At 37.5% G+C, this 16,341-nt stretch overlaps 1 protein-coding gene across 3 annotated transcripts in view; it reads left to right on the forward strand.

The window, feature by feature from the left end:
- Window positions 1-15,993, forward strand: part of MAPK6 (mitogen-activated protein kinase 6) — a gene marked incomplete at its 3' end in the record, with an annotated part of 35,750 nt that extends 19,757 nt beyond the window's left edge. Inside the window, exons 2-7 of one of the 3 annotated variants that reach the window (XM_082649278.1) lie at window positions 1,149-1,371; window positions 2,099-2,329; window positions 4,342-4,486; window positions 6,833-6,997; window positions 12,392-12,593; window positions 13,645-15,993. In XM_082649278.1, the coding sequence (XP_082505404.1) occupies window positions 2,105-2,329; window positions 4,342-4,486; window positions 6,833-6,997; window positions 12,392-12,593; window positions 13,645-14,746 (1,839 nt within the window). In that variant the 5' untranslated portion in view covers window positions 1,149-1,371; window positions 2,099-2,104. Of the gene's footprint in view, window positions 1-1,148; window positions 2,330-4,341; window positions 4,492-6,832; window positions 6,998-12,391; window positions 12,594-13,644 lie in introns of those variants that run through there. The other 2 variants (XM_082649277.1, XM_082649279.1) reach the window with 2 other exon arrangements.
- Between the last annotated feature and the right edge of the window lie 348 nt (window positions 15,994-16,341).

Genomic DNA, 16,341 nt, shown 5'->3' on the forward strand with positions numbered 1-16,341 from the left:
TGTTCATTTGCAAGCATTTCTCTAGGGACCTGTCCGTGAAGAAAAATTGCCAAGTCATAGGTATGATCCTTATTTATTTGCTTATGCCAAATTGCTCTTTGATGGTCTTACTGATTTAAACTCTCACCAATATTGTATGAAAGTTCCTGTTTTTCCACATTGCTCTCCAGACTTGATATTAACAGCTGACTCTTAATCAATCTGAAATGTTATCTTCATGAAGTAATTTTTCTGATTACCAGTGAAGTTAAACATCATTTCATGGGTTTTATTCATAGGTTTATTCACTGTTTAAGTTCACTCCTATGTAAATTTAAGAACATGCTCGGCAAATTTCTTATTTGTACTGCTACACTTTCGTTCATTAGATATTGTTAGGCAGAGTTAATAAGTAAACGTTCTTTTTTTTTTTTTTTTTTGCGGTGTGTGGGCCTCTCACTGCTGTGGCCTCTTCTGTTGCGGAGCACAGGCTCCCGGACGCGCAGGCTCAGTGGCCATGGCTCACGGGCCCAGCCGCTCCGCGGCATGTGGGATCTTCCCGGACCGTGGCACGAACCCATGTCCCTGCATCGGCAGGCGGACTCTCAACCACTGCGCCACCAGGGAAGCCCAGTAAACATGTTCTTTAACAAACTAACACATTGCAGGCTATTATATATATATTTTTAGAAAAATGTTACTAATGCTTTACCCCTCAAAAATTCTAGAGAATTCTTTAAAAATATTCTGAGCCTTCCTTTGCTCATTGACATTTAAGAAATTATACAAGCTAATGACCTAAATAATATAAAGAATCTAGTATGGTGGGATCTGGAGTCTGAGCCAACACATGTGAATTGCTTACAACATGGATAGCTGTTTTTGATTGAGGGTCATCTTTCCATTTAGTGACTATAAATACGTAAGTTTAATGTACCAGTAGTAGCCTATAGCTAAATGCCCAGTTGTGTCATTTTATAGAGTTGAATAAAAGAGCATGTCCTGGGCTTCCCTGGTGGTCCAGTGGTTAAGACTCCTCGCTTACACTGCAGGGGGTATGGGTTTGATCCCTGGTCGGGGAAGTTCCGCCTGTCACAAGGTGCAGCCAAAAAAAAAAAAAGCATTTCCTACAGTGGTGACTCTTTTCCTTCTTTTTTCTCATCCTCCAGGTTGTATCAGAGTAAGATGGACGGTAGCTTTGATTGTGATTGTGGTGAGCTGGAGCCACCTGATCACTAACAAAAGACATCTTCTGTTAACCAACAGCCACCAGGGCTTCCTGTTGAAATATACAGCAACAAAGGAAGAAAAGAAGCAAAACGGAAATAGTGCTTACCAGCACCTTAGAATGATGCTGCTCAGGACCAGTCCAACACTGAATGTATCTGCACTGTGAGGAGAATGTTCATAGAAGCCTGTTGTGTGCATATTTATTCACATTTTTGTTAAATGTTAAATCCTTCAGCACAGTAAATCTGAGTGCATAGTATGTCATTTCATTCCGTTTGAGTTTCTTGAGTGTTTTCTTTAAATGTCTGCAGAGTTGCTGCCCCTTTCTTGAACTATGAGTACTGCAATCTTTTTAATTCTCAGTATGAGTAGAGCTTTTTGAGCTTTAAATCTAAGGGGAACTCAGCGGGCCTGGTTGGCATATGCAATGAAACCATCTTGCTGTGGAAGCAAAATTATTTTTTTTCTACCTTTTTGAAAGATCTTTCCTTTTGATGCCAGCTTTCTTCCTTATTTACACAAGTTCAACAATACGAAAGGAAAAGGCAATAGTAAGGGTTTCAGAATGGCAGAGAAATTTGAAAGTCTCATGAACATTCATGGTTTTGATCTGGGCTCTAGGTATATGGACTTAAAACCATTGGGTTGTGGAGGCAATGGCTTGGTTTTTTCTGCTGTAGACAATGACTGTGACAAAAGAGTAGCCATCAAGAAAATTGTCCTTACCGATCCCCAGAGTGTTAAACATGCTCTGCGTGAAATCAAAATTATTAGAAGACTTGACCATGATAACATTGTGAAGGTGTTTGAAATTCTTGGTCCTAGTGGAAGCCAGTTAACAGATGATGTGGGCTCTCTTACTGAACTGAACAGTGTTTACATTGTTCAGGAGTACATGGAGACAGACTTGGCTAATGTCCTGGAGCAGGGCCCGTTACTGGAAGAGCATGCCAGGCTTTTCATGTATCAGCTGCTACGTGGGCTCAAATATATTCACTCAGCAAACGTACTGCACAGAGATCTCAAACCAGCTAATCTTTTCATTAATACTGAAGACTTGGTGCTGAAGATAGGCGACTTTGGTCTTGCACGGATCATGGATCCTCATTATTCCCATAAGGTATGTGGAAAGTCAGCTGAGACAGACCTTTAAACTGATATACATCATCAGATATAAGTGCTTATGTTTCCTTTGTGTGTTGTGGCAGAAATTTTAGTTAATTGTATTAAACTTTACATAGTACCTTTTTTCCATTCACAGTCTCCCTGTGTTTGAAATGAAGGTGGAGTAGAATCCTGATTAAATACAAATTCTTAAAAGTGTATGGGTATTTATTATATTGATTTATATATTTATATTTATTATATAACTGAAATTCTCCCTTATTTAAAAGTAGGATATATCCTTATGTGTTTAGGGCAGAAGGTGGTTCTATCTGAAGGTAATAGGGGTTGCTATTTCAACTTTTATGCCTTTTTTTGGTCCATTCAAGTATACTATTCTGTTTTGCCTTGTTTAGTAAACTTAGTTTAGTTTGAAATCTAAATTCGCATAAAGTAGACAATAAGAATAGCCAGAAGGATTCATAGTAACTTTGCCTTAAATAAAAGCTTGCTTTAATTTTCTGAGCTGAACTCTGGTCTTTTAGTTTTCAAGTGAAATCATATGTGGGATCCTGATGTTCAAAATGTAAAAATGGAGCTGCTTTGGTTATAAAGCATCCGTGGGAGGCCTGCTTGCTTGGCTTCCCATAGCACATGTTTCAGACAAATCTTTTCATTTTCATGTGTCATCTCACACTGAGTATAATTAATTTAAAAAAAAAACAACTTTAACATAGAAATTGAGTACCAAAATGAAATGGATGACCACATCCTCTTTATGGATAACAGTATAAAGTATTGTAGATGGAACACTGAACTAGAAGTTACACTATCTAAAATTGAGTTAATTTCTACATCCAACTAAGCTATATGACCTTAAGCAGATTCTTTAATCTGTGTTAATATCTACCTTCACATTTTCTCAGGGTTGTTTTGAAGATGAAATAAGGCAATATATGTATAACTGTTTCTGTCAAACAATTCATAAATGAAAAGTAGTAAAATTGATTAGGAATGGGGTATGCAGTAAAGCCAGGTCTCCTGGATTGTCAGTAAGGAGATTGGCAATGCATTTTTATTTTATTTATTTTTAAAATTAATTAATTTATTTTTGGCTGCGTTGGGTCTTCGTTGCTGTGCACAGGCTTCCTCTAGTTGCAACAAGCGGAAGCTACTCGTTGTGGTGTGTGGGCTTCTCATTGTGGTGGCTTCTTTTGTTGCGGAGCATGGGTTCTAGGTGTGCAGGCTTCAGTAGTTGCGGCACGAGGGCTCGGTAGTTGTGGTGCATGGGCTTAGTTGCTCTGCAGCATGTGGGATCTTCCCAGACCAGGGCTTGAACCTGTGTCCCCTGCATTGGCAGGAGGATTCTTAACCACTGCGCCACCAGGGAAGCCCCAGCAATGCGTTTTTAAATAGCACCTCTGGTGCTCTTTCCTGCCTTTCTCTCATTGATATAAAGCATACCTGCTCCTTTATTAACTTGAGACTTGAAATGAAAAATAGCTCTTCCTCTGAAACCTGTTTTGAATATGTGGCCTAGAGTTAACACTAAAATTCTTTTTTTTTTTTTTTTTTTGTGGCGCGGGCCTCTCACTGTTGTGGCCTCTCCCGTTGCGGAGCACAGGCTCCGGACACACAGGCTCTGTGGCCATGACTCACGGGCCCAGCCGCTCCGCGGCATGTGGGATCTTCCCGGACCGGGGCACGAACCCGTGTCCCCTGCATCGGCAGGCGGACTCTCAACCACTGCGCCACCAGGGAAGCCCTAACACTAAATTCTTATCGTATACTTTGGTTAGCAGACTTCACGTGAACATAATTTTATAGATGGTACATTACAGGGGGAGTTTAACCTCCATTCATGCTCACAAGTGCAAGAGACTTGAAAATAGGCATAGAAATCAACAGTATTGTTTTAGGATTTTACAATTACAGTTTGTTTTTAGATTAAGGATTCTTTAGTGAATCATGTTTTTTATGTACTGTTATTCAGCTAAAGTAAAAAGTATATTTTTGTTCCTTTTTCAGGGTCATCTTTCTGAAGGATTGGTTACTAAATGGTACAGATCTCCACGTCTTTTACTTTCTCCTAATAATTATACGAAAGCGATTGACATGTGGGCTGCAGGCTGCATCTTTGCTGAAATGCTGACTGGTAAAACCCTCTTTGCAGGTTAGAAATTTTAAAATACAGGGGAAAAAATTATCCCAGAGAGAAATAATTTTGTATATATCTATGAAGCAAGACTTATGTAAGATTTAAAACAATTTATTGTAGTGTAGAATATTAAAATGAAAAGATAAAATGGTTTTAATATCTAAAAAATTGAGAAAACTTACGTATTCACTGAATTGTTCACTCAGTAAATTTAGTCAGAATTCTAGTGTTCTTTAGCATATATCTTCTTAAACATAATTTCATATTTTGTAGATCCATAGTATTTGTTAGGTTATTTGTGTTAAATGATACCTGAGTTGCCTGATTCTGTCAGTGTTTGTCACTTCCTGGTAAAATTTTTTAGCAGTTGTTGAAAATTCTGTAATTCTTTCTGTGTCCCCTGTCAACCCTGTTGCTTGATTTGCCATATCCTGTTGCCTGACTGCTGTGATATTTCAGAAACAACCAATTTTTGCAGAGTTTGGTGCTATGAAGGAGTCTAAAAACATGCGTGAGAGAGTTTTTAGTTAAGGTGGATTTAAAAAAAAAAAACCTCTAAATAATGTAATTTTCGATCTTAAACCCTTTAAACTTTAAACATTTAATTAAAGAGAATTTTAACAAGAACTCAAACAAGTGAAATGATTTGAAAGATTCAGTGATAGTTCCCTTCTAAAGCCTCTTCGGTAGGTTTGTGATCCATCCAGTAAAAGCAACATGAGGGAGATCTAAGTGTTGATTAGTATAGGCCTCAATATATTAACAGAGCAATAAAGGCAAGGACTAAGCATTCATTGGAAATCTGTGTATTTTTAACCTATGGTAAGTGTCCTAGCCTTATTTTTCGGTCTTACTCAGTATCTCCACTTGGATGTCTAATGGCATCTTAAATTTAACCTATCCAAAACTGACTTCCTGATATTTCTCCCTCATACTTTCTCTTTCTGCTCTCTTCCTCATCTTAGTAAACCAGACCCACTTCTTAGTTGCTCAGGCCAAAATCTTGGCATCATCTTTCACTTCTCTCAGCACAGATCTTGCAGGCTCTTCCTTCAAAATATGTCCTGAATCTAACTGCTTGTTAGTATCTCTATCACTACCCACCTCCTGCCAGTTCAGTAAACCATTATGCCTCTCCTGGTCTAATGCATGACCTCCTAACTGGCTTTCCTGCTTTAACCTTTGCTGTCTGTGGTCTAGTTACCACATAGCAGTGTAGTAGTTCTCTGAAAACATCGCTCATGTCATTTGTGTGTTCAAAACTCTACAATGGCTTCTTATCAAATTCAGGATAAAGTAAACTCTTTTGTTCTGGTACCACTGACCTCATCTCCTATCACTTCCCCCCGAGCCACTCTACTTGAGCTACACTTGCCTAATTGTTGTTTCTTGGACATCCCAAGCCCACTGTCTCCTGTAGGCCTTTGGGCCTTTTCTCATCTTCCTGGAACTCCTTTCCTCCATATGAATGTATGGTGTGTTTCCTAACTTCCTTAATTTTCAGCTTCTCAGTGAGGCCTTCCTTGGTCATCCTTGGTTGTTAATATAAATTAACCCTACCCCCAACAGTGCTCCTGTCCCCCTTAGCTTACTCTATTTTTCTTCATAGCATTTGTCACCGTTTGATGTGAATGTTTACAGAGTTATTATCTGTCTTCCTCCATTAGATTGTGAGCTTTATGAAAGCAGGAACTTGCTCGGTTTTGTTTCATAGATGTATTCTAAAGTGCCTTGCTCATAGTAGGCACTCAAGAAAAATTTTGAATGTTGAATGAATTTCTAGAAATAAGTGGAAAAGCAAATGAATGGTTTTTTTAAAATTTTAGTTGCCCATTTAGCCTGAAGTGTTTCCCCTTTTATTTCTTTAAGTGGTCCTGAAATGTTAACTGAGCCTAATATATAACTATAAAACTTTTTGTTTCACAAATCTAGTCCAGGCCTCTGTTTTATTGAGAGTGAAATTAAGTCATCACCATGTTAAGTATTCTCAGAGTTACAGTGAGTTAATTAGTGGTATAGTTAGGACTAGATTCTAGGTCTTTAAATCTCAATTCATTGCTTTTTTCACTACTTTATGGTACCTTAATATGAGGCCAGACTTCAAGTCAATTTCTTATGGAAACAAAGCAGCTAAAACTAAACATATCAGTGAGCAGTAATTGAAATAGATATGCTTTTTGAGCAGGTTGATGATGATATTCAGTGCAGTGAAATCTGCTGATTAATGATTCAGTTAAAACAATTTTCCCCCCAGTGTTCATTACAATATTTAAGTTACTCTCCTATAGCTTTAGAATGTTTATTGCCAAAAAGTAAACAGTGTGTTTATTCCTGTTGTATTTGGTGTTTTTTTGATCTCAGGTGCACATGAACTTGAACAGATGCAGCTGATTTTAGAATCTATCCCTGTCGTACATGAGGAAGATCGTCAGGAGCTTCTCAGCGTTATTCCAGTTTACATTAGAAATGACATGACTGAGCCACACAAACCTTTAACTCAGCTGCTTCCGGGAATTAGTCGAGAAGGTATTGTGACTGAAGAGTAGGCATCATGTAATGGTGTGTTTGTGTGTAAGCAGGATTTGTGTAGGGAAGCTTTAGCTTTTTATCCTTAGATATGTAGCATTCTCGCAAATAGTCTTTAGACACTTTAAGGTATACCTAAAACTTCAGCACTGGCTTTCCCTTTTTTGGCCTGGCACTTAGGCTGGGATCTGTTTCTTTGCTCTGAATAATTTTCTAGATTCCAGAAAGTAACCCCTCTCTCCTGGTTCTAACTCCATCTACTTTTCCAGCTTACACCTCTGATTGTCTACGCTAGGTGAACAGATTAATCACTGACTCTCACTAAGCTGGAATGGGGTTCTGTGAGGGTTATATGATACATAAGTGTGGGTGTGAATATAAATGTGATTTAGATATGAAAGAGGGAATTGAGTCAGGGAAAGCAAAGGTTTCAGAGCAAGGAAGAGAAGGAGGAGAGATCAAAACTCCATGTGAGCAAACTTCCTACATAAAAGTTGGCAGATCACTGTTAGTAATATTAGGTGCTAAATGTGAGAGTTTGTGCAGACTTGAAAGTAGTAGGAACTTGGGGAGAATCAAAACTGTTGACCACTAAAGTAATTAATTTCATATCTCAAAATAAGACATATCTTTAGGGTTTGTTGATATAAATAAGATACAAAAGTCTAACTCCTGTAATAGTTATCTGTAGTAAGATAACATTCTTTAAAAGAAGAGCATTAGACATGAAAAACATCTTTTGTAAAAGTTGATTGTGTCTCATTATCTTTAAGAATTATCATACTGTATTTAGCTACATCGGTGCCAGGATTGTAATAGTTCTTTCATGAATCATAAAGATAGGAATATATAGTTTCCTAAACATCTTAAGCTTTTCTCACGTTCTGTTCATGATCATCGGAGGGAAAAAGCAAATAAGATTAAGTACATGTGAATTAACACATTAAGACTACTAGGAACCCTGTTCCCACTAGTGTCGTTAGATGAATACCCAGTCTTAAATTTCCCTCCATTCTTACCTTTCATCCTCCCTTTCTCTATAGTTTACCACTTAATTTCTTTTTTTTTAATGGATCTTTATTGGAGTCTAATTGCTTCATAATACTGTGTTAGTTTCTGCTGCACAACAAAGCGAATCAACCATATGCATAACACATATCCCCATATCCCCTCCCTCTGGAAGCTCCCTCCCATCCTCCCTATCCTGCCTCTCTAGGTCATCACAAAGCACCGAGCTGATCTCCCGTGCTATGCTGCTGCTTCCCACCAGCCAACCATTTTATATTCGGTAGTGTATATATGTCGATGCTACGCTCACTTTGCCCCAGCTTTGCCCTCCCACCCCATGTCAAGTCCATTCTTGTTATCTACCTCTTTATTCCTGCCGTGAAACTAGGTTTATCAGTACCGTTTTTTTTTTTCTTTTTTAGATTCCACATATATGCGTTAGCATACGGTATTTGTTTTTCTCTTTCTGACTTACTTTACTTTGTATGACAGACTCTGGGTCCATCCACCTCACTACAAATAACTCATTTTTTTGATGGCTGAGTAATATTCCACTGGATATATGTGCCACATCTTCTTTATCCATTCATTTGTTGATGGACATTTAGGTTGGTTCTATGTCCTGGCTATTGTAAATAGTGCTGCAATAAACATTGTGGTACATGTCTCTTTTTGAATTATGATTTTCTTGGTATATGCCCAGTAGTGGGATTGTTGGGTCATATGGTAGTTCTAATTTTAGTTTTTTCAGGAACTCCATACTGTTTTCCATAGTGGTTGTATCAATTTATATTCCCACCAACAGTGCAGGAGGGTTCCCTTTTCACCACACCCTTTCCAGCATTTATTGTTTCTAGCTTTTTTGATAATGGCCATTCTGACCAGCGTGAGGTGATACCTCATTGTAGTTTTGACTTGCATTTCTCTAATAATTAGTGATGTTGAGCATCTTTTCATGTGTCTCTTGGCCATCTATATGTCTTCCTTGATGAAATGTCTATTTAGGCCTTCCACCCATTTTTTAACTGGATTGTTTGTTTTTTTGATATTGAGCTCCATGAGCTGTTTTTATATTTTGGAGATTAATCCTGTGTCTGTTGTTTCATTTGCAAATATTTTCTCCCATTCTGAGGGTTGTCTTTGTCTTCTTTATGGTTTTCTTTGCTGTGCAAAAGCATTTAAGTTTAATTAGGTCCCATTTGTTTATTTATGTTTTTATTTCCGTTACTCTAGGAGGTGGGTCTAAAAAGATCTTGCTGTGGTTTATGTCAAAGGGTGTTTTTCCTATGTTTTCCTCTAAGAGTTTTATAGTGTCTGGTCTTACATTTAAGTCTTTAATCCATTTGGAGTTTATTTTTGTGTATGGTGTTAGGTAGTGTTCAAATTTCATTCTTTTACATGTAGCTGTCCAGTTTTCCCAGCACCACTTATTGAAGAGGCTGTCTTTTCTCCATTGTATGTTCTTGCCTCCTTTGTTGTAAATTAGGTGCCCATAAGTGTGTGTGGGTTTATCTCTGGGCATTCTATCCTTTACCATTGATCTGTATTTCTGTTTTTGTGCCAGTACCATACTGTCTTGATTACTGTAGCTTTGTAGTATAGTTTGAAGTTGAGGAGCCTGATTCCTCCAACTCCCATTTTTCTTTCTCAAGATTGCTTTGACTGTTAGGGGTCTTTTGTGTTTCCATACGAATTGTAAAAATTTCTGTTCTAATTCTGTGAAGAATGCCACTGCATTGAATCTGTAGATTGCTTTGGGTAGTATAGTCATTTTCACATTATTGATTCTTCCAATCCAAGAACATGGTATATTTCTCCATCTGTTTACGTCATCTTTGATTTCTTTCATCAGTGTTTTATAGTTTTCTGAGTACAAGTCTTTTGCCTCCTTAGGTTTGTTCCTAGGTATTTTATTCTTTTTGTTACAATGGTAAATGGGAGTGTTTCCTTAGTTTCTCTTTCTGAATTTTTTGTTGTTGGTATATAGGAATGCCAGAGATTTCTGTGCATTAATTTTGTATCCTGCAACCTTAGCAAATTCATTGATTAGTTCTAGTAGTTTTCTGGTGACATCTTTAGGATTTTCTATATATAGTATCATGTCATTGGCAAACAGTGACAGTTTTACTTCTTTTCCAATTTGTATTCCTTTTATTTCTTTTTTTTCTCTGATTGCTGTGGCTAGGACTTCCAAAACTATGTTGAATAAGAGTGGTGAAAGATTTACCACTTATTTCTATATCTTAGCATACTTCAACACCATTGTAGTAAATAGACCGATTTCCTCCAGAACAGTGCTATCCAATAGCATTTTCAACAATGATGGAAATGTTTTTTCTTTGCATACATTTGGGAGCTCAGCCTGACTACTTTCTTTTTTTTTTTTTCTGCGTTGAGTCTTTGTTGCTGCGCACAGGGTTTCTCTAGTTGCGGTAAGCAGGGGCTACTCTTTCCTTGCGGTGTGTGGGCTTCTCATTGCGGTGGCTTCTCTTGTTGTGCATGGGCTCTAGGCACACAGGCTTCAGTAGTTGTGGCATGCGGGCTCAGTAGTTGTGGCTTGTGGGCTCTAGAGCACAGGCTCAATAGTTGTGGCACACGGGCTTAGTTGCTCCGCGGCATGTGGGATCTTCCCGAACCAGGGATTGAACCCGTCCCCTGTATTGGTAGGCAGATTCTTAACCACTGCGCCACCAGGGAAGTCCATCAGCCTGACTACTTTGTTACCTCTGCCTCTTTCTACCTGCTATCTACTGTTCCCAAATGCTAGGGATTTTAGAGTATATTCCTCTTGTGTAGCTGGATATATTTCCTTCCAAGGATGGTGATTATGCTGAGTCAACCATTCATAACTCTATGCCTCAGATTGTCTCTTGCCTTGAGACACATGGGCCCTGGCCTAAGACTGACTCTTGCAGGAGAACCAAGAACAACAGCTTGTTGTATCATGAAATGACTTCCTAGATAGGGTAATATAATAGAGAGGAGTGGAGAAAAGGTGAAAATATAAATGGCTATATAAATGTCAGCTATTTTTCATGTTAATGAGAGATTGGGAATTGAGAATAGCATCCTTTCTAGAGTGCAGCTTAGTTTTAGAGAGAAGGGCTAGCTAACTTTTCCTTTGAGACAGAAAGTAAGGTTAAGTAGATGTGTGATAGACCATAGTGAAGAAGTAGGGATTGAGATAAATGTGAAGTAGGTTTATCTGTTGAGAATAATGGAAAGATAGATAGCATAAAGAGATGGTGAGGGGCTTCCCTGGTGGCGCCGTAGTTGAGAGTCCTCCTGCCGATGCAGGGGACACGGGTTCGTGCCCCGGTCTGGGAGGATCCCACATGCCGCAGAGCGGCTGGGCCCGTGAGCCATGGCCTCTGAGCCTGTGCGTCCGGAGCCTGTGCTCCGCAGCGGGAGAGGCCACAACAGTGAGAGGCCCACGTACCGCCAAAAAAAAAAAAAAAAAAAGAGATGGTGAGGAACATTGCTAAGCAATAGCAGAGGCCAAATTGAAATTCCACAGTATGTATGAATTTGTAGAAAGCTAGATATACATGTGATTTTGCATCTAGTTTTTATCAGCACTGTATGGCTAGGAAATGGAGAAAGTGGAAGGTAGGAATGATTCAGAGTTGAAGATTGATGTCAGTCCTAAGGCATACAAGTGTGTGGTGGTGGAGGGCTGGTGACAGAGTGGTTCAGGCTGGGAAAGGAGCTTAGGAAGGCCTAAAAGACTGAGTGGGAAGAATTGGGTTTCTGGTAACTCCACCATAGCCCTAAAATGATCAAGTGCATTGTGTGATATGCTGTAGTGTGATTGATGTGAAACAGAAATCAACAAATTAGTACAACAGCTAGTCAGTGAGATAAGGGGAAGAAAGGGCTTTATATTAAGCACTAGACACTATACATTTAATTTTTACACCTTGTAAGACATCTATCTATATATCCATTCTACACATGAAGAAACTGAAGTTCAGCAAGTTTAAATAACCTGTCCAGTTCCACATAGCTAGTAATTCCGCTTAGCTAGTAATTCAGCTAAGCTAGTGAGTTGCAGAGCTGAAATTAGGACGTATGTATTAGGTTGAGCCATATGAAATTGCTGTTGTTTGACCATTTTTGACTGACAAAAATGAAAGTTTCACATGGTTCAACTTAATATATTCCTTTTTCTTTATAACTGGCCATAATATGAGATTGGGGTATATTTCAAATATTTACTTTGTTTCTTGGACGCGTGTCTTTTCAATCAGTGAATCAGGAAAGCTAGTTTTATTTCTCTGACAAAACTTAAATTAACTTACCTTTTAATTGTACAATCCCTTTTTGTTCTTTATGGGTTGGTGGACCTCCAGTATAGTTAAGGTGTTTTATTCCTCTGTTTTGCAGCACTGGATTTCCTGGAACAAATTTTGACATTCAGCCCCATGGATCGGTTGACAGCAGAAGAAGCGCTTTCCCATCCTTACATGAGCATTTACTCTTTTCCAATGGATGAGCCAATTTCAAGTCATCCTTTTCATATTGAAGATGAAGTTGATGATATTTTGCTTATGGATGAAACTCATAGTCACATTTATAACTGGGAAAGGTAAATTGACTCTAAATTAGAAAAAGATTTTTTTTTGAAAATTATTTTATTTTCAATGAACCATAATATAGTGAGTTTTATTTTTAAATTATAAATGATAAGACAATGTAAAAGTCTTAGAAATTTAGAAATGGTCTTGGGTTTCTGTTGAACTTACTGCTGTCTTTGAATAGCCTTTATGTGATTTAAATATTTAATAATTACTGCTTAGGATATACATAATGGGAAAAATTAAATGCTACTTTGGAACAAGAAGTAGTTAATGTCGAAATTAGTTTGTTCACTTGTTGCATTTTTTTTACTCCTAAAATGTTGAGGTGTTTGAGAGTATGTTTACACACATCTGCCAACCATTTTCTTTCTCCACATGAACATTTCTACCATCTGTGTATAGTTCTTTCCTCACATACCCGGATGTTTTCCAGTCTCCACATTTTCTGTCATACTTATTAGTTATCTAATCTCTTTTCTAGTCCCTCCTCCTCAACCCCCCATGTTTTCATGTGTGTCTCAGTCTGCCTCTACTTGAGCATGGTGTGGTCACCTTACTGTAATGTGTCAGTAAGAGGATACCACATTCAGTAAAACATATACATGGATACTTGTTGGGTTTTTTTGTTTTTTCTATTCATGGTGATGATTTCCATCAAGTCCTTATCTGCCTTATTACCAGTAGAGTGAAAATCTGTATGACACCTGATTGAAATTAGAGATCTACATTTTGTGGCCATAAAGTATTTTTTTGTGTGTGTGAAACTGTGTTAGAATTGAACTGTACATCAGCCACTCAGATGTTTATATGCATTTTATATAATTATATACTTTATTGGTAATTACCAAATATTGCCTCATATTGCTTTATATAGTAACAGAGCTTACCTATCCGTTAAGATTATATATTATAAATTCCTGGAGGAAGGCTCATGACTTAACACTCCTGTTATCCCATCATAGACCTAGCACGCACAGTGTTTTGATCTAAAAGGCACGCAGTGAATTTGAAAATGAAATCATACACCTGGACTAAGACTAATGTATTAATGTTTTTCAGGTACCATGATTGTCAGTTTTCAGAGCATGATTGGCCTATACATAACAACTTTGATATTGATGAAGTTCAGCTTGACCCAAGAGCTCTGTCCGATGTCACTGATGAAGAAGAAGTACAAGTCGATCCTCGAAAATATTTGGATGGAGATCGTGAAAAGTATTTGGAGGATCCTGCTTTTGACACCAGTTACTCTACTGAGCCTTGTTGGCAATACTCAGATCATCATGAAAACAAATACTGTGATCTGGAGTGTAGCCATACTTGTAACTACAAAACGAGGTCATCATCATACTTAGATAACTTAGTTTGGAGAGAGAGTGAAGTTAATCATTACTATGAACCCAAGCTTATTATAGATCTTTCCAATTGGAAAGAACAAAGCAAAGAAAAATCTGATAAGAAAGGCAAGTCAAAATGTGAAAGGAATGGATTGGTTAAAGCCCAGATAGCTCTAGAGGAAGCGTCACAGCAACTGGCTGAAAAAGAAAGGGAAAAGAATCAGGGATTTGACTTTGATTCGTTTATTGCAGGAACTATTCAACTTAGTTCACAACATGAGCCTACTGATGTTGTTGACAAATTAAATGACTTGAATAGCTCAGTGTCCCAACTAGAATTGAAAAGTTTGATATCCAAGTCAGTAAGCCGAGAAAAACAGGAGAAAGGAATGGCCAATTTGGCTCAATTAGAAGCCTTGTACCAGTCTTCTTGGGATAGCCAGTTTGTGGGAGGTGGGGAGGACTGTTTTCTCATAAATCAGTTTTGTTGTGAGGTAAGGAAGGATGAGCAAATTGAAAAGGAAAACACTTACACCAGTTACCTGGACAAGTTCTTTAGCAGGAAAGAGGATACTGAAATGCTAGAAACTGAGCCGGTAGAGGATGGGAAGCTTGGGGAGAGAGGAAATGAGGAAGGATTTCTGAACAACAGTGGGGAGTTCCTCTTTAACAAGCAGCTTGAATCCATAGGCATCCCACAGTTTCACAGTCCAGTTGGGTCACCACTTAAGTCAATACAGGCCACATTAACACCTTCTGCTATGAAATCTTCCCCTCAGATTCCTCATAAAACATACAGCAGCATTCTGAAACATCTGAACTAAAACACTCAGCAGACATTTCTTTTTGTATTCTTCATGAAATGTGTTTTGTCTTCTTTATTACTAGTGTTTAAGTCATTTTTTTACTTGAATCAGATGGTGTCATTTAGAAAGGATATTTTCTTGGTTTTTAAAATCCAGACTTTTTTTCTACATGTGAGATGGTTTTCGTTTTAACTGGCATGTCGTTTGCACACAAAAATAAAGAATAGAGCAAAATAATGCAATGCAGGAGGAGACAAAAGAAATGCACTAAGACAAGGAAAAAACATTCTCTCATAGAACAATGATCTGTTTTACAGGAAACAAAAATCTTGCCTTGAAATTTACACAGTGAGACTGTACATAGTTGCATGAAAATATCTATTTTTTTCCTAAAACATTTTTCATTCATGAGTATTTTCAAGTTTTTCATACTGTACACATTTCTTAAAAACACATGATACCAGCAGCAACTGAAAATGAATGCCGAATTTGGTACACATGTGTTATCTACCTCAAGGTAACAAAAGTATGTGGCAAAACATATACCACCCATAGTGCTTCACAATATGCACTTCTATTTAGCCAGCGTTTATTGTAGTAAACTAAATAAGATTCACTCACCGTTTATAAATGTTCTGGTATGCATTCTTTATAGTGAAGTGTTACTACATCACATCTTATTTATTTTAGCAAATCAGTATATTTTCTGTATTTAATTATAAAAAGTTAACGTAGTTTTTGAAATTTATTTGCAAATACACTTTTTCCATTTGGCACTATGGTTTGTTGCCTACTTAGCTGAATATATAATGTCAGCTTATCCTAAGGCTGTCCATGTACTTAATTTACTTAAGTATTCATTTTAAGTAAAGCGCTCACTGTGTATAGGAATTTGTATTTTGGAGGTGCTTGATCTATCTACAAAGAAAAATTAGGAATTACTTTATTATAAAATGCTCCTAGAAGTCTTAATTGTGTTTATTTTAAGAAAAAGAACTGTAATGTTAGACTTGTGTGCATGGACGTAATTAAGGTACATCATTATTGTAGTTTAAAAGTTGTACATGATAAGACATATTTTGTTTTTACTGTATGTTTTTACTGAATGATCTATTCCCCATCCCAAGGCAAGCATGAATAAAATTAGGTTAAATGTAGCATGTGGCATTGCAGTCTCTTAGAATTTGTTTCATCTATTTTATTTTATTGAATACTGTCTGTATCTTTGGTTATCCTGTTTGAAGAAAAAGGACAAATAAATCATGGCCGGCAAATATGGCTCTTGTTTAACTCTTTAGGTAATGAAAATAATTACCTGCTAGAATGAAAACCACTAGCAGAATCTCATCTAGTTCCACTTTTCAGCATCTTTGAATTGTGGCTACAGTTGAAACTATGTTAGGCTAAAAGACTTAAAAGAAAACTCTTCATCTCCACACAAAAATCTCTTGTTGACTTAACCTCACACATTAAAATAGAATAAGGCCTTCATAGATTTCAAAACTTATTATGTAAGATGTGTGTGGAAGCTTTGAACTATGCAGCTGGAGGAAGCTCCTTTAAATGTATTTGCTCTACAATACACCATCTTTCCTTTGCTCAAGAACTTACCC

Source organism: Grampus griseus (genome assembly GCF_964374135.1).
Source record: "Grampus griseus genome assembly, chromosome: 2".
NCBI classification, from domain to species: domain Eukaryota; kingdom Metazoa; phylum Chordata; class Mammalia; order Artiodactyla; family Delphinidae; genus Grampus; species Grampus griseus.